Source organism: Nuphar pumila, chromosome 6, assembly GCF_984573655.1.
Source record: "Nuphar pumila chromosome 6, dmNupPumi1.hap1.1, whole genome shotgun sequence".
NCBI classification, from domain to species: Eukaryota; Viridiplantae; Streptophyta; class Magnoliopsida; order Nymphaeales; family Nymphaeaceae; genus Nuphar; species Nuphar pumila.
Genome location: NC_143254.1, coordinates 94,046,523 through 94,064,656, shown reverse-complemented (window position 1 = coordinate 94,064,656; position 18,134 = coordinate 94,046,523). Strand labels below are relative to the sequence as shown.

The following is an 18,134-nucleotide window of genomic DNA, read 5'->3' as shown; positions in this document are numbered from 1 at the left end:
ACGAAAGACACTATGAATTTATGGTCATGCCGTTTGGGCTCACCAATGCCCTGGCTATATTCCAAGGCATAATGAACGACGTATTTCAGGAAGCCTTAAGGAAGTATTCTTTGACGACATACTGATCTACAGTAAGTCATGGGAAAGACTTGGAACATGTGAAGGAGGTATTGGGTATACTAAGGAGCAATCACTTGCATGCAAAGATGTCCAAATGTTTGTTTGGCCAACAAGAGGTTAGCTACTTGAGACATATTGTGATCAGCCACAAAATTCGAGCTGACCCAGAGATGATTCAAGTCATGGTGAATTGGCCCCTCCCGCACACTATTCGGGGGCTTTGCGACTTCCTTGGTTTAACATGTTAGTATAGGCAGTTCGTAAGGGGCTGTGGACAACTTGCACAACCTCTTACCGGCCTCCTAAAAAAGGATAGCTCCTGATGGATAGATAAAAGCACCGAGGCATTCGAGCAGTTGAAGGTGGCGATGACACGTGCACCAATCCCCGCAGTACCATATTTCTTTAAGCCATTTGTGGTGGAAACAGACACATGTGACACTGAGATAGGGGCAGTTCTAACTCAAGAAGGCCACCCTATAGCATTTTTGAGCAAGTCCATGCCAAACCGAAGCAAGGTCCTATCCACGTACGATAAGGAGATGTTGGCCATCGTGTTGGCTATTGACAAGTGGAGACCCTACCTCCTTGGAAAGAGGTTCCTAGTGCGAACGAACCATCGAAGCCTGAAGTTTCTGTTGGGACAAAGAATCACCACCCCAAATCAACAAAAGTGGATAGCAAAGATCTTGGGGTATGATTTCGACATAGAATACAAGAAGGGACTGAATGACAAGGCAGCAAATGCTCTTTCCCAGAAGTTTGAAGGATCACCAGAATTGCACACACTCACCACTTTTACTGGTGATGTAAAGAGCAAAATTTGTAAGTCTCAAGAGGAAGATAGTGAAACTCAGGCGAAAATCAAAGAGGTCCAAGAGAACTCCCAAGCTCACCCCCACTACCAAGTAAAAGGAGGCATTCTTCACTATAAGGGAAGGATCCACCTCCCGAGTGGTAATGACCTTACCAAGGAGCTCATCAAAGAGTGTCACAATACTCTCCAAGCAGGTCACGGAGGGGTTTCAAAAACTCTTCAAAAACTCAAAAAATTATTCTTCTAAAAGGGGATGAAAAGAAAGATCCAGACCTATGTAAGAAAGTGCCCAGTATGCCAAGCCAACAAATATGAGTGAATCAGGCCTCCAGGGTTACTTATACCCTTGCCTATCCTCGAAGGGGCATGGCAAGACATTTTAATGGACTTTATTGAAGCTTTACCACCATCCGAGGAGTCCATCTTTGTCATAGTGGATCGATTAACTAAATATGCACACTTTGTGGCCCTTCCAAATGATTACACAACTCACAAAGTGTTAGATGCATTTTTAGAGAATATCGTAAAGCAACATGGGCTGCCCAAAAGCATAGTGAGTGATCTTGATATATCTGTTGTTCCTAAATCAATTATGGGAAGAATATTTTCAGAGGAATGGGACTTGGCTCCGGTTTAACACTTTCAATCATCCACAACCGAATGGACAAGCAAAGGTGGTGAATCGAGTCCTGGCCACTTATCTGCGGTGTTTTACCAACGACCAACCCTCACGGTGGGTCACCTATCTCATTTGGGTGAAATATGCATACAATACTAGTTTTCAATGTTTCATCGGCATCACACCATTTGAAGCATTATATGGGTACCCCCCAACCTCCATCATCTCATATAAGCATGGGAGTGCCTACTCATTGGAAGTGGGCCGTGAGCTTTGGTCCTGAGATGAAGTAAGAGTCATCCTCAAAGCCAATATCGCTCAAGCACAACAGCAGATGAAGCAGATCTACGACAAAGGGTGGCTTGATCGAAACTTCGATGAAGGTGATTGGGTATGACTGAAGCGGGTTTAGAGAGGACAAGAAACATTTTTCAGGTGACCCTACACAAAGTTGTTTCAAGGTATTATAACTCATTTTGCATTGGGAAAAGAGTAGGCAAGGTGGCCTACCTTCTTGAGTTACCTCAAGAGGTTAAGATACACCCAATTTTTCACGTCTCGAGGTTAAAGCCATTTTTTTGAACACCACCAACCACCATTGAGGTTTCCCCATACGAGGACCCCCCTCCCTACCAACAAAGATCCTAAAGACTAAACAATAAAGTCACGAAGAGGTGTGATTGGTAAAGAAGCATTTAATCGAATGGGACGACAGAGGCACTAAGACAGTGAGCTGGATCTGGGAGAATGAACTCCAGAGGGACTACCCAGGATTCTTGTCTTGAGGGAAAGCACATAGCGGAAGCATGGTGGGTTGATACACTCCCATGTCGCACACCTCAACATGCGGCCGACACAGAAGCATCTTCTAGGCGTGGCAGGATGCCATGCTTGTATTTTTGACAACCCACTCCCCTGCGGCAGGTGCGCCGTAGGGGGTAGTTGCTACCACCTGGTGCACTATCTGGCGTCAGTGTACGACCCCTGCAAGGGTCCTTTTGCTAGGAAACCATTAGGGTTTCCTTATTTTTTCTGTCTTTTTGGCACCCAGCTGTGGGGACCACCCCATGTAAGGCCTATAAAGCCTCTTCACTTGTAATCGGTTGGATTAGAAATGGAATAATATTTTCTTTCTCCCCCTGCGCCTCTCCTTTCTTCTATCTCCTCTCTTCTCTTCTCTTCTCTCCTTTCTCTGCTCTACTCTCTTCTCCCAACTCCGTCTATAGTCGAGCGACATGGTTCTTCACCCGACCGGCCGTGGTCACCGACCCGGACCCATCCAGCTCCCTCGCACCCCCCGTGTCACGTTTACCCTGCTCCTGCAACCACCAACACCCAAACGGCCCTCAGACCTCTCCACGTGTTTTGTGTGCAAGGAGCCTCCGGCACAGGCCACTGCAACCCGCCTCGGTCACCCCGACTCTACCGCACAAGCCTCCCATGCGCCATGCTCTACTGCACAAGCCTCCCACGCTCTACCGAACAAGCCTCCCACGCGCCATGCTCTACCACGCAAGCCTCCCTTGTCGCGCGCTTCACACGCGGATCTGACATGTCGCAACGTGCCAAAGTGTTGCCTGCAAGCCTCCCGCGCACTGCGCGAGCCCCCATTGCCGCACGCTTCACACACGGATCTGATGCGCCGCAATGCGCAGAACTGTTGTGCGCTCCTTTTCCTCTGCAGCGTGCCTCACACAGGTCCTTCCGCCGTGCGCCTTAACGTGTGAATCCTTGTGTCTTGGGTTTACCTGCACCGGGCGCATCAACGCACGGTGACCCTCCCCTGTAGAACCCCCATTTGCAATCATTGCTCGCGGGGGAGGTTTTCCCCAGCGAGGCAAGGGATTCCCAATCGTCCCAAGGGGACATCGTTCCGAGCCACCCCCCCCCCCCCCCCCCCCCCCCCAAATGCAAGAACTGTCTCATTTCAGCCTCGAACTTGTGCACCCAAGCTTGGAAGTCGAGCTAACTGCTGAGTAAGAGTTTGGACCAAGGGTCAGACAAAATTTATAAGGCACCCGAACAGTGGGACTTATCAAACGTGCCCTTAAGGCATGTTTGTTAGTGAGAAAGATGTAGAAAAAGTGATCAAAATGGAAAATCTGTGCGGATTTTCTGACCCTTCCAAACAAGAGACTTTTTCGCTGAGAGTTTTTCTTAAAAGTATACGAAACATTCCTTAATGGGAGGGGTGGAAGAATGTTTCCTACCAAGAGAAAAATTATTTTTACACTCCCCACCACTCATTTCACATCTCACCACCACCACCCATCATCTCCCCACCATCCTCCCCCACTCTCTCAGTTTTCATATTTTTTTACTTTGTTTTTCTCATGCTACACAAACAAGCTAAAAACTTTAGAAAACTTCTCATATAAAAAATTTTAGGCAAAACTTTCTTTTCCTGTAAGTCTTTTTTCTTGGACAGTATTTTTTAAAACATAAATTTCACGATTTAGATATATATCTCATTAGGTTTCACCCTTGTAGTCTAATCAAACTTTTTCTATGCCCAGACTCCAGACTGCACGAGCCATCCTATTTATTAACCAAAAAAAGAAAAAAAAGAAATTTTGTTTAATTCATTTTTTGAAAGACAAAAAGTATCTAGACACATAATTAGTGGGTCACAAACTTTTTGAGATTCAAAGTTCCTATTCAAGAGGCACAAAAAAAAGGTTGCTTCAAACAAAAAGCAAGTTTCCTTTTATATATATATATATATTTATATTTATACAGAGAAACCACCACAAGAATTAGAGACCTATCGGCGTTGGCTCTACCTACCATACTTAAGGTCATTGTCCTAGCAGCGTAAAATTCTGTGAACGTAGCCCTTGCCCAAGGGAGTAGCCACGCATCAGGCTTAAAAGCAAGAAGAAATGCCCATGATATTTGAATCTACACCTCCTGCCTAGAGGCCTAAGTCCCCACCCCACAACGCCAAACCTCTTTAGGGCAGCTAGTTTCCTAATTGATAAGTGATAATAGTAAAACTTTTACAGTTTTCTTTGCCGCTAAACGCAAAAAAACAGTGGGCCAGTGAGAGTTGTCATTGATGAGACATTGTGCCTGTCACGGGCTAACTTTCCAAGGCCAAATTTTTCTCATTTCAAGCCAAGGAAGCCCCGTGCGGCACTAGGCCTCACGGCCTAATCAGCCTCACAACACGTGTTTCCCACACGTAACGTCTTACCCAGCGGAACGTCAACTTTACAAACTCTTCTTTTCAAGAAATCCTTCCGAACATGGTCCATCGTCCGTCTGATCGCCACTTACGTGCATAGCCGTCCCATACCGGCTAGCACCTTCAACCACCAAGCCAAACGTGCCTTACCACTCCCACAAGCAAGCGCACGTTGACAAGGGCTGAAACGTACCTTCGCAGCACTACCGACTTAACCAACATCCAACACGGGTCATGGGGAGCATAACACATCCCAAAGCCTTTACCGATGTATGTCATGCCTCCAACCATCATGGCAAGCCACCTTTCCTCAAGCCCAACCATCTGAGCCAACAACGCACGGAAGCCTTAGCCTCGCGTGCCATGGAGCAGATAGCAGCCCCATGGGCACGCCCCCAGCATAACCTCACCATAGAAGGGACAAGATCTTTCGACCCCCAGTCCGCATACCAGTTGATGATTATCTGTCATAGCGAACAGCACCACCCAAACTCGTTCGCCGGCGTTGTGCACTCACTTGCACAACCCCATGCCACTTGGCATGGTTGGGACTGCATCGCCGCACCAAGGGCCGCCTGCCTACGCACCCAAGGTCTTTGCCTACGCCCCATGGGGGATTTGAACTACACACGGACACCCCCATGCACTCCCAGTGCTGCCCGTGCGATATAGGGGGTGCCTATGCCAAACTGCTGCAACATGTGCCAAACAGCTCAAACAGGAGGTCCCCTATATAGGTGTTTTAGGAGCCAGGCCCCTGCCAGCAAGAGGAACCCGAATAACACTTGGGGAACCATAAATTTCTCAACTTCGGAATTCTTCAAATCCGCCTTCACCCACGTGTTCCCCATAGTCCATTTACACGGTGAATCTTCGATCCTGGCCCCAAACAACTTCAAATGCTCATTGGATTATTGCCTCAAAGATTGTGCACGCAACTGTGCCCACACTGCGCACATTGCTGCACATGCCAAGCTCTGACCATGCTCACCGCAACTACGTGCCCACCGCATGATGTGCTTCGCACGCCACATGCACAATGCATGACAATGGTCTGTGCAACACACGACACCACTGTTATGCATGTGCACCAAACTCTGCACACATGGGCAAGGCCTGTTTGCCACGGGGTTGGCCCGACTGCCTCATGCACGCCGCAACCAACCAATCCATCACTCTTGGGGCACTTCCACCGCACTTCACACACATCCATGCATCTGTTGCCGCATCTGCACTGCAGCACACCTGTGCACATGCCACACACCTGTGCACATGCCCCACTCCAGCACAGGACACCATCTGTGGCATGCACGCACCTCTTATGAATGTGCACTGCACCTTGCCAGTGCACATGTCACACTCCTTTCACTGTCCAGTGCCAAGCTCAGGCACATGACGAAATCAGTGACATGCACACACCTTTTCAGCACCTGCGTTGCACCAACCCGTGCACATGCCACACCCCTTTGCACAGCCCAGTGTCAAGCTCAGGCACACAACACTATCAGTGGCATGCGCACGTCTCTTCAACCCCATGCACCGCACCAAGTCCCATACCTATGGCACGTTGCAAGGCTCTCCGAGATTTTGGGTGCAACAGTGCCTATCATTCAGATAAGTGCACCTTGAAACTTTTTGTGCTTGAAGCTGTGGCTACACGAGGGCTGAGTCGCATCCAAAGTGTCCAGATGAGGCAGGTTGGGGTCGCCCCCGGCCGGCCTGGCTCAGCCCGGTTAGGGTTCCACAGGTCTGACCAATATTTTTGGCTCCAGCCTGGCCTGACCCAGTTATAATCGGATTCAGGCTGGGCCTGTCAGGCCCTGTGCATTTTACACATGAGCCTAGTTGCGGGCTGCATTTTGCAGCTCGAGCTCAACCCCAAACAGGCAGGTTACCAGACAGCCCGTCGGGCACCCAGGCCGATGGCCAGCACTAGGAAGTGGGCGTCCAACATTGATCAATGAAGGTATGGATATTTCATTTGAAAAAAAAAAAACTAAGGCATGGGTATTGGGGTTGAGTGTAGTAAAATTGGTTTGAATGACACTAGAGTTTGGTTTCATAATGTATGCTTTGCACCAAAACTTGGCTTTTAAAAACCTTCCAAAAATAGGTTTTTCAGTTTAAAAAATTAGTTTATTTTTCTTCAATAATAAAACCTAGTTTATTGGGTTGCACTATTCAACCCTCTTTCACACAGCCCTAAGGGGTTTGGTGTAGGAGGATGAGGTCTATGCCACTAGGCAGGCGGTTTAGGTTCGGACATTGCACGTTCAAAACCTAATGATATATGTTGTGTTACCGGTGGGGTCTGCCTAAGCCCAGCTTGTTTATAAAAATAAAAAAATAAAAATCCCATGAACGGTTGCGAAGTATGATGACTCATTGGGGTTAGGGATGGCAGTGGATGGGGGAAAGCGGGGCCTCGCCCCACCTTGCCCCGTTTGGACCAGGGATTAAGGGTATGAAACGGGGATGGAGGCGGGGACGAAGGTTAAAATCCATCCCCGTTTGGGAATGGAGGCGGGGATGGACGTACACTTTTCCCTGCCCCGCTGCGTCCCAGCCATGATCCCCGCCTCATCCCATCCCCATCACTTTTCCCCGCAATATCCCCGCCCCGCCTCATCCCCGTTTTAACCGGGGATGGAGGACATGAAACGGGGATGAAGGTGGGGGTGAAGGTTAAAATTCATCCCTGTCGGGGATGGAAGCAAGAATGAAGGTTCTAATCTTGAGGCGGGGCACGGGTGGAGACCTTGTCCCCCACCCCCATCCCGGTGAGGAGGTAACCCCTCAGAGTTTTACGTTGCCAGAACAGCGACCACATGTAGAGCATAAAAAGTCAGCATAATGAGGTCTATGATTCTGTGGTAGTTTCTCCGAGTAAAAAATGCCTCTTTCACACAGACAATCTCTCCATCCTCCGCTCCTCTTCCATGTCCAGCCACCGTTCCACCATTTTTATGGTCAAAGGTTGACCAAATGGTGCGGCCCAACATAGACATCAAAATGGAAGAACGACCATTCCAATTTCCAACCATTTTCCTGCCATCTATTGACCAGAAAGTCATCAGTTGATGAGACAGTACCAATATAATCGTTTTTCAGGTGATAGACTTAGGGATGGCAATGGACAAGTGGAGACCTTGTCCCCGCCTCTGGCCCAGTCCAGTGCCATCCCTATGTGGACTCAGGTTCGGGTGCAGTATGATTGTACATGCATTAAGCACCCTCCATCAGGTCTTAGCCCATACCTGTCCCCAAGATGGAGGGTGATCAGGTGCTTAATCCACAAATATTTGTTCAATCCTATTGCACCTGATCTTTTGGCACTCGAAAATGATCCAAGTATTTTTTTGGCATATTTTAGCCATCCCTGGCCAGAAAATGGCTAAAAAATTGTGCTTCAATGTGGAAAATATCACTTTTGGTCATTGGTGGTCAGAAGGCACCTAAATGAAGATGTCACAGGTTGGATATAATCAGACATCAGACCTGAAACTGAATCCGATTAGTCAGATTCGGTAGCCACGGATCCAATTAATAATCAATTAGATTAGGATTTGGTATTGGGTTTTGCATATGATTGAGTATGGATCCCAATCTGATTATATGGAAATACAAGATTTTTAGCTAGTTGGATCCGAATCTGAATCCGGGGAAGCCAGCCTCCCCATGTAGCAAACTTCAGATAACAGTGTTTGTGACATTGCTCTAATCGTTCCTCAGTTGCTTCGTTGGTACCATGTAGTTCCGAAGTCCGACCCGAATAAAACCACCGTTTGACGTCTTGCAGATTTCGGATCCATACAAGGCGTAATCAGATTCGAACCGTTTACGGCCCGAGAGGCTAGCGGCAACAGCCTGCGTTCCCTCGATCTGTCTAATTCAGTGGGAGTCGCGATTCGCGAATCCTCTCTCTCTCTCTCTCTCTCTCTCTCTCTCTCTTTAAGGAACAATCTTCTCTCTCTTAAAATCTCGCGGGGAATTCGAATTCCTGCGCGCGACGAAGATGGAGGACGTCGGGTCCCTCCTCCCTCGCTTCCGCGACCTCTCTTCCTGTTTCGCCTAGATGGGAAACCCTAACCCTAATTCTCTCTCTCATGAGCTCGATTTCTGCAAGGCTTCGGAGAGCGAGGATTTCCAAATCCCCTCCGGCCCGATTCCGCCCCTCGTTGATTTCTTGGACTCCGTCTCCGTCTCTGCCCCGGCTAATCCTGGATGGAGGGACCGTGCTTTCGAGGTCGTCAAAGCCACCCGCGAACTCATCATAGGCTTGAACCAGGTGGGTAGATGCATTTGGGTTTATGATCTTGATTCTCTGGTTCCTGATCGCGCCGTCTTCGTAGGAAGTCGCGGACGCTCTCTCGCTGGATCTGCCAAAGGCGATCAAGAAGTTTGCCGAGGTTTCCGAGGAGTGCGCGGAGATCGTGGAGCGGATCGTCGACCATCTCTGCGAGATTTGTAACCCGCGGGACATGCTCTCGATTCTCTGCGAGGTTAGTTGCTTCTTGGAACTGCATTTTGGTGGATGATACTATATCCTAGCTTATCTCACTTTCCAGAGAGGTGGGTACATAGAAGAAGTTTGTTTGTCTATTCTCTCGCTGTTTTTGTTCAAGAGTGGTTGCGAATTTGGTTCCCAAAACATTAGTCCGTAGAGAAGGTGCGTGATTGTGGGTTATCTAATGTAGTGAATTTCATTTGTCGAGGAAAATTGCACGTATGTGTGTTCGAGAGATTTTATTTTTACTAGACCTTTGAATCATGGACGTGTTTTTCTTCAAATTGAATAGGCTTTAGACTACCATAAAGCTTATAATGCACCCAAATTTTATCTGCCTCTTTTTCGTGGAATCTCTCATGGTAAGCTTAGATTATGATTTCCCTTACATACATATTTGGCTTGTGTCTTATTGCACCCTTTAATTTCTTAATAAAGCATATCAGTTTGTCTTGTTTATTATAAATTTATGCGGTTTTCCATGACTTATGTTTGCCAAAAGGAATGTTGATTTTTGCTGCAGCTATTAGTTGATCTAGAATCTCAAACAATGATCATTGGATGTCTTTTTGGTGTTTTGGAGTTTTGAGTGTGAGATGGTAATGCAGAAATTTAATGGTAATCTTAATTTTAGCAGCAAACTCCCACTTCCATTGCTGATAAAAGGCAAGGCTGTTACTTCTTGGTTTTGATTAAGCCAAACTTGCTAACAGTATGTGATATCACTTCTTATCAGTGCTGTAAAGGCACAAAAGTTCAAAACTATTGAGTATAAACCATCCCCTTTTCATATTTTGTAGAGTTTTTTGGTAGATCGGAGCTTATGGATGTGATCTACAAGGTTTATTTAGTGAAGAATGAAGTTTGAATCATGTGATTCGTTTTGCCCCGTTCTGCCCCCATAGGTTTTAAGTGTTTTATGATAGATCTGAACCGTTAGATGTGTTTATCATGCTCGATTTAGTGGGAATCGACTCTTGGATAATATTTTTTTGACAAAAAAACATATTTTTCTGAGCCAGGAAAAACTGGTACCTTCATAGCCATTGATTTTGGATCACCAGAAAAACCTGTATACAGGTCAGATTCCGGTGATCCAAAAGCCGGTTCCCACTAAACAAAACCTGTAGATCATATCTACGGTGTTAGACTAGATAAAAAATACTTAAAACTGCGATTTTTGAAGGGGCCTAACAAGACCTAACAAAAAAGGGGGCCTAAGGAACACATTACTCATAATATATATATATATATATATATATATATATATATATATATATATATATATATATATATATATATATATATATATATATATATATATATAAAGTTTGCTACAATAGATTGCATGTAAAAACGACTTAGCAAAGTTCATTTTTCTTCAATCTTTTGTTTTCTTAGTCTTTCAACCCCATGGATGTGATTTGCATGTGTTTGGATTGGCTTTTGGATTGTTGGATTCCGATACCAGAGCATGATTTTCTGGTGATTGAAAAATTAACAACCATAAATGCATTAAAATTTCTTGACTTAAAAAAATGTGTTTTTTCATCGAAAAAAACATGTTCCAAGGGTTGATTCCCGCTAATTCGAGCATGCTGAATAAATCTATGACATCAGATTGAGTTAAAACAGCTTGCATCTTCAGATTTGAACTAGATTGTACATTACAAATGATTTTACAAGATACACACACATATATGTGTGTGTATGTATTTGCTACAATCAATTATACCTACAGTCTAGTTAGTTTAGTTGGAAACTCATGATGTAAGTTGTTTTGACCATAGTCACAGATATGGGCAATATTTTCAAAACATCGCAATATTATCACTGTAAAATAAAAAATGATTTTACAAGCAAAATCTCAGGATATTGTGAAAATATCGGAAATTTCAATTTATTGCGATAATATCAGGAAAATCTCAGGAATTTATATATGTTTTGTGTTCATGTTTTATTGCTTCTTTGCTTAACATGTATTTTTTCTTATTTTCTCAAACTTTTTATTTTATTTTATTTGGAGATGTTCAATATCTGTGACTATGGTTTTGACTCAATCGAACCTCATAGATGTGTTCAACATGGTTGATTTAGTGGGAATCAACCCTTTAGATCTTGTTTTTTTTCTGATGAAAAATGTATATTTTTGAGTAAGAAAAAATAAATGCATTCATAGCCATTGATTTGTGGATAACCAGAAAAACTTGTATACAGGTCAGATGCCGTCGATCCAAAAGCCTGTTCCCACTAAATAAAACATGTAGATCACATTTACAATGTTAGATGTGACAAAGAAAAACAAAAATGAAAAAAAAGTTTTCTAACTCGATTGTATTTGCAATCTACTGTAGCAAACTTTATCCCATATATGTAAGCATGTATTTATATATGTTTTGTATGTATGAATGAGTGTATAAGTTGCCCATCTTAATGGACATGCTAATTGTTACAAGGGGGAAGGGTTTTTTATTGCTTATGGATGGGGTTCTTAATGGTATCATATCACTTCTTTTCATTGGTAACAGTTTGGCTTGAATATCTGCATTTCTGATTGTTTATAGGTAGGTACACCAATGGCAAAAATGTGGGTTGGATATCAGATTGGAACACATTTAGTTGCTGTTTGTAAGGCCTTCTAAATCATTGATCTGGTTGGCCTCGGTATTATATTATGTATATAATCTTATCAAACTCAGATGTCTGGATTGGTGATTTCTTCTGAGGCTCTGTTTGGGAACTGACAGTTGGATGGAGTTCATGCATTTGGAAAAGTGGCATCTCTCGTCCTGGATTTGGCGGCTACCACCATTAGGAGGTGGTAGTTAACAAACACATTTTTTGGTGTGAATACAAAGGGAAGACAATCTGACCTCCTTTTCCCAGATGCATAGCCTACCTCCTCAATATCATTCTCCCAAACAGCCACCATCAAGATAGTTTGACCAAGTTTTCACCAAATACCTAAACTCCCATGCCAGTTATGAGTCCCAAACGTAGCCTAAATTAAATTAGATTCTTGTGGTGCATCCATTGTAGTTTTTTTCTCTTGTTTGTGTGGTTGTGTATGCGTGTGTGCGCGTGTGTGATTGCGTATGCGTGTGTGCATGCGTGCGTGTGTTATTCCTGAATGAATGGAAATGATAGAACTTATGGTGGAATGCAGCATCATGCCATGCACATCTTACTTGTATTAAGGAAATGAGAGGAAAGTTGTTATTTAGACTTTAGAGGCTGCTATTTGATTCCAGTTTTTTTGCGCTGTAATTTGCAACTGCTGCTTGATGTTAATGTGTAATAATCAAAGAATAACTTTTGATCATTTCCTCTCTGACTTATGGAACTCTGGTTTTAGTATTCTTTTGCATACGAAGGCGCCATTTTGAACAAATAAAAGCAGCAGTACCTGTGATTCTTAATGTTCTAGAATTTGCATCCTCAGTATTGCCAGAGCAAAATAAAGGCTCTCTACATTATTTATTTGAGAGAGGGATTATGATCGCTTCTTCCATACGAGAAGTGTGTGGCAAATTGGTTTGTGACATGCTTCATGATGGGATATCTTCTGTCCTTGTCAGTACTTGTACTTTGTTTTCTGTATCTCTTCTCTGCTTGGATTTGAATATTGAATTACTTTATGCACCATATTATATAGGTGGAAAGAGACAGACCACGACTAAATGCATTGCATTGCTGGGCTTGGGCCGTGCAGGGGTGTGGGAACTGGAGAGAGGATCGGGAAAGGGTCGAGATAAGGGGTATCAAGGGCAGATCCTGATCCAAAATATGGTCCAGAACCGGATCCAAACAAGGGTTGAAAGGGAAGCCAAGTTGCAAATCCCTCCAATACCGGTTCCCAAACAGAGCCTTATATCAGCGAGGAACCAAGCATAGATCAACAGACTTCTTACTAAATTCATGTCAGAATAATTTCCTACATTGAGTTTTACAATTGGACTACTGTAGTCATAGCCAAATCTTTATTCTGTGAGATATTTTTCAATATCTTCTCTTACCATGCCTCTATGTATCTAATCAGATACCAATTCTGACTAGGGTTGGTTGGATAACCAACCCAAGGTCTAGTAACAAATATTATGATATTTTATCACCTGTTATAAATGTTCAAAACATAGTTGATATTTATGTTTTTGTCGGACAATCTTGAAACCTCAGTTTGTCAGTTCTAATGATGGCATCGATTTCTACAAGCAATAAATGCCTGATTTGAAGATGGGGTTTCTCATGTTTCTATATAAGACAAGCCTTCTCTCTCATATCTTGATCTTTGAAGAGTGTACACACTTGGCACACATGCAAACATTACCATTATGTGCAATTTAAATTTAGAAAAAAATGAAAGTGAGTTAAATTGGCAAGAATGCCCCTTCTGAAAACATTATTTTATGTTCAAGATTTATTGCGCTTTTACAAAAAAACATGGTAAATTCAATAAGATAAAATCAATTTATCATGTATTTTCCTTTGTCTATCAGTTTGTTAATTTACCGCAAAGAGAGCAATAGATTGAATATATTGGCGATATATATGACAGTCTTCAATAATCTTCCTTTTGTAAAAAGAACAAGTTGTATGAATGAAAGAAACATAAAGTTGACCATTTCAGAATTCAGACTCTCCTGATACTTAAAACTCCATTAGTTTTGTGTGGCTTCTTGCTTTTTGTTATTATAGGTCTTTAATTTCACAATTCCTTGGTCTATTAAAATGGTTTGTCAAATTCTACATGATGGTTTTTGTGAAGCATTTATTCACTGGCACCTGGTTGCATCTTTATGTTCAGCCATTTTCATTGTGACATTCAAGTGCATGCATACATGCAGTGCATATGTATGCATAGTTTATCCACCCTCTGCAGGTTTTCCATGCATTTACTGTGTCTTACCAGAGACTTCCCTAGTGATTGCTTCCTTGTTGGTTATGCACATGCACAATTATGCACACATTGTACTTGCATGAGTCTATGTATTACAACCTCCTTAAATGCAAAACCTAGTTATGATTTTGTTTCCATGCAGACTGCACTTCTCATAGATTTTGCTAAAGAGCATTTTGTGGAAAGCTACAAAAGTGCCAGAGGGAATAAAAAAGACGTTCAAGCTGAGGTGAAAATCATTCAAAGTTCATCTGATGGATGTCGTGGCACTCTTAACTTGGTAGAGTTAGTTTTAAAGCAAGGTAGTCCTCCTGCTCTTTTAGAGGATTCTGATGCGGTACTTGCTGTATAATCTCTTTAAATTTCCCATACACTTAGATTTGTGTATCCAACTATTTTGCTTTTCCACATTTCAAAAATGCTTTTGTCATACAAAGTTGATTTGGTACATTCATTCTTTGTAATTTAAATGTATGTTCTGTGAGGTCCTGAGTTGATATGTTGTACACATCTCGGAGGATTATGGATCGTGAATTAATCAGTGCTCAAATCAATCACTTGATTATATCTTTGTTGGTTTGCACTTGGTGAGAGGTGATTTGAACTGCTGTTTGGGTATCACCAAGGAATCTTTTCTTCTTTTCTATGATGTCAATATGCTTATTCTTTGCACTGTCTTTGCTGTAATGAATTGATGCTTTTATCTTATAGACTTATCTACCTACATATATGATGTACGTGATCCTATTCTTTGAATGTGCGTACTAAAACACACACACACACACACACCCATGCGCACCCACATGCACACACAAGAAGTTATGTGAAGTTTGTGTAAGCTTTGTATGTTAGATGCCACATGATGCCATTAATTCTGACATCCTTTTTAATGGTGGGATCTATGTCATCAAAGGCGGGACTAGGTGGTTGATTCATGGCCTAGTCAGCCTAGGCACATGCCAAATGCCTAGGCAGGTGACTAGTCAGCAAATACCAATTTTACTAACTAAACAATGATACATACTGCAGCAATTAGATAGAAGAGTAGCATGAACAATGATGAAAAATTATTTCATGATTTAGGTTGCAGTCAAAGCAAGTGCTTGATTTACCAGTGTTGCATGGTGGTTACCATTTTTGCTCATTGTTATAAACCAAGGTCCCCTTTCTAATGTGTGGTTTTAGGTCTGATTTAACACTTCTTTTTACCTCTCTGTTGGAGAAGTCAGCTGGATTCTCCTGTTTAATTTTGCTAGTTCGTAAGTTCTGTTCTGTGAATGCTGAATATGACAACCATTAGCTTTCTATGGACTTATTTATGTATCAATCAGTGATGTTTTTATATTTTGTCACCATGAAACCTTGTTTTGTGACTTTGACTTCTCTATACATTAATTTATCTGCAGGTTCTATCAGCACTCAATTTCTACAGGTTTCTCCTCATCTTGGAATCATCAGGTAAAGATTGCCATTGAACACTTGGTTAAGGTGACAGTTCTTTACTATTCAGTTCATTCTTGTTCTAAAATATGTAAATAGCATTCCCTAAATCTAATCCTGTATTAAACGGTTCTTTACTATTCACTTCATTCTTGTTCTAAAATATGTAAATAGCATTCCCTAAATCTAATCCTGTATTAAAGCATAATGGTTGTTAAAAAGGTACTTGTTAGGTGTTGGTATATGTTAACCTTTTTATAAAGAGAACTTTTGTAGCCTGTTCCATGGTATGTTTTTGTATCTGTATTGTTGCCGTTCCACCATTTTGAAAACTGGAGGTTCCTTCATGGAAACCAAAACTTTTTCCCCCTTTTGAGGACATTTTGATGTTTGTTTGGGGATGTTTTGGAAAAGGTAACGTGTGATGTACCATATTGAACAGGAACCACGATAAGAATTGAGCACAACCATGTATTATTCTACTTATCTAAATGCAAGTTATAAAAAAATGCATTAAGTCCAGTTACTCCCATCTGTTCTACTTGTCTAGTGATTTTGCATGTCTATGTCATGTGCATGTCCTGTAGAAGCTGTGTTAGCATAGTTCATTCTTTTCCATCCACACAGTACTGGCTGGACTTGGTTCTGTTACATAAGGGATTATGCCCCAACTTGCAATGGTTAGGAAAACAGGAGAGGGAAAAAAACATGTATGGTTCATCACCACTTTTAGGGTTTCTGCAAATGTGTGAGAAAGAACCTTTTACATTGATTCCTATCAATTCCCTGAAAGAACTTCCACTGCCTCATTCTCATCAGAAGAGTTAGATTTGTTTACCTTATCATTTATTGCTTAAAGGATGAGAACAATTGCAATATCCATTTTCACTTGAAGTACTTTGCCTCATCCATCTTCCTAACAGTGTAAATAATGGTGGTCTGATGGAGTAAAGAGATGTTATTTCATGGGCGACTGGGAAACAGGGACCTGGTGTCTAGTCCTTGGTAGCAATTCCATACCATCTAATTTTTGTTGCTTTTGTGTTTGGAAATGGATCAAACAGCTTGTTCTGGTTTGAAAAGTTGAATCAGATTAAGCTGCTTGAAAATCTATCACATGGCTTCCCACAAATGGAGGTAGATCACAAAGGATATGCTTTTTCACATTTATGGATTTCATAGAATACAACAAATAATTACATGGGTGCATGAATATATTTGTTCTTTAGGTGGTTTTAGTTAAATTGATACTTGTCTCAGATTTCTACTTAACCTATCCATATACTTTTGCTTTTTGCTTATGTCCTACAAAAACTGAGCTGAATTTGTTCTCCTTGAAGATGATATTATATGGACCTTGTCTAACGACGGTCAATTTTCAGTTTACCTCCTTTTATACAGCTATGAATACTACTTCCCTTATTTGGGACTTGGTTAACATTACATGGTAAGGTGCTTTCGGAGGAAAGGCTGCAACGCTGGGGGATTCACCTGGCCAGCAGGTGTTCACTTTGCTTAAATAATGTAGAATCATCACAGCACTTGTTTTGGGATTGCACATTCACAAAGTTCGGAGGTCTTGGGATGATTTAATCCTTTCTTGGACTGATATGCTTTTCCCAAGACAGGCTTTAAAAGCGCAATTCATCAGCCATAAGGGTGTCAAATGGCTATTCATTTGGCGTTGTTGTTTATTGTCAGCCTGGTATTTCATTTGATTTGAGCGTAATCATCACATTTTCAGAAATAAGAGCAATCGGCCTGATCTTATAGTGCAGCAGATGAAATGACTGGTATTCTGCAGAACACGCAAGTGGTCGGGGTAGTGGATAGGAAATCGTAGGACCTATGGTTTTAAGTACACTTCTGCTGAGATTTTAGCAGTCTTTTTTTGTTCAAAAGTTCTCCATTCCTTGACTGTAACCCTGAGTTTTTCATACAACAAAGCTTTTGCTGTTGTATAACTTGATGAAATATTCTTCTGTAAAAAAAAAAAGTACCTCATTGTTGATCTCAACTCAAGGGAAGACGAACTACGGTGGCATCCTCCTTGAAAGCAAATTACAAAAGGCTTACACAAGGTGGTTTCTCCCTTGTGGATACATATATGTTTAAATTTATATATAGTGGTCAATATAACGTTACATATTATTTTAACTGCATACATGTGTATTTCAAGTAGGGGTGTCAACCGGTCTGGTTTGGTTCGGACCCAGGTGAAATCATACTTGGACCAATTTTTAGGGTATGGTATTGGGTCCGGACTCGAGTCTAATCAAGTCTACTGTAAGAGAACTCATACCATACCTGTTAAAATAATATTTTTTTTATCATTTTTACATTGAAAATTTGTGGGTTTTAATCGGAACTCATGCCGGGCCTGGGTCTGGTATAAAATTTTACAAACTATACCTGGATTCATGTATTAATTGGATCTTCGGATCCGAACCCAGGTCTTAATAGGGTCTTCTTATTTGTCACCATACCCAGACTCTATAAGGTTTGGTCCAGGTTGAGTATGGCTGAACCCAACCCGTTGACACCCCT

The 18,134-nt window shown here is 42.2% G+C and overlaps 1 protein-coding gene across 2 annotated transcripts; it reads left to right on the top strand.

The window, feature by feature from the left end:
* Positions 1-8,742: 8,742 nt before the first annotated feature.
* LOC149835220 (aberrant root formation protein 4-like) lies at positions 8,743-17,534 on the top strand. Of its 2 annotated transcripts, none has more exons than XR_016432606.1 (5): positions 8,743-9,031; positions 9,096-9,245; positions 12,906-13,170; positions 14,290-14,449; positions 15,554-15,983. XR_016432606.1 is itself a non-coding variant. In XM_090010446.1 (5 exons), exons 1-5 carry the CDS (start codon positions 8,819-8,821, stop codon positions 16,992-16,994), a joined length of 600 nt encoding a protein of 199 aa, XP_089866572.1. In that variant the 5' UTR covers positions 8,743-8,818; the 3' UTR covers positions 16,995-17,534. The 2 variants fall into 2 exon arrangements, 1 of the variants encoding a protein (XP_089866572.1); XM_090010446.1 differs by lacking the exon at positions 12,906-13,170 and adding an exon at positions 16,970-17,534 and having other exon boundaries at positions 15,554-15,605.
* Positions 17,535-18,134: the final 600 nt, after the last annotated feature.

What these genes read in the sequence shown, in the direction of transcription:
- LOC149835220 (XM_090010446.1), top strand. Translation starts at nt 8,819, where the DNA reads ATGGGAAACCCTAACCCTAATTCTCTCTCTCATGAGCTCGATTTCTGC. An exon ending in TCATCATAGGCTTGAACCAG is followed by an intron (nt 9,032 to 9,095) that starts GTGGGTAGATGC and finishes CCGTCTTCGTAG; the next exon opens with GAAGTCGCGGACGCTCTCTC. An exon ending in TGCTCTCGATTCTCTGCGAG is followed by an intron (nt 9,246 to 14,289) that starts GTTAGTTGCTTC and finishes GTTTCCATGCAG; the next exon opens with ACTGCACTTCTCATAGATTT.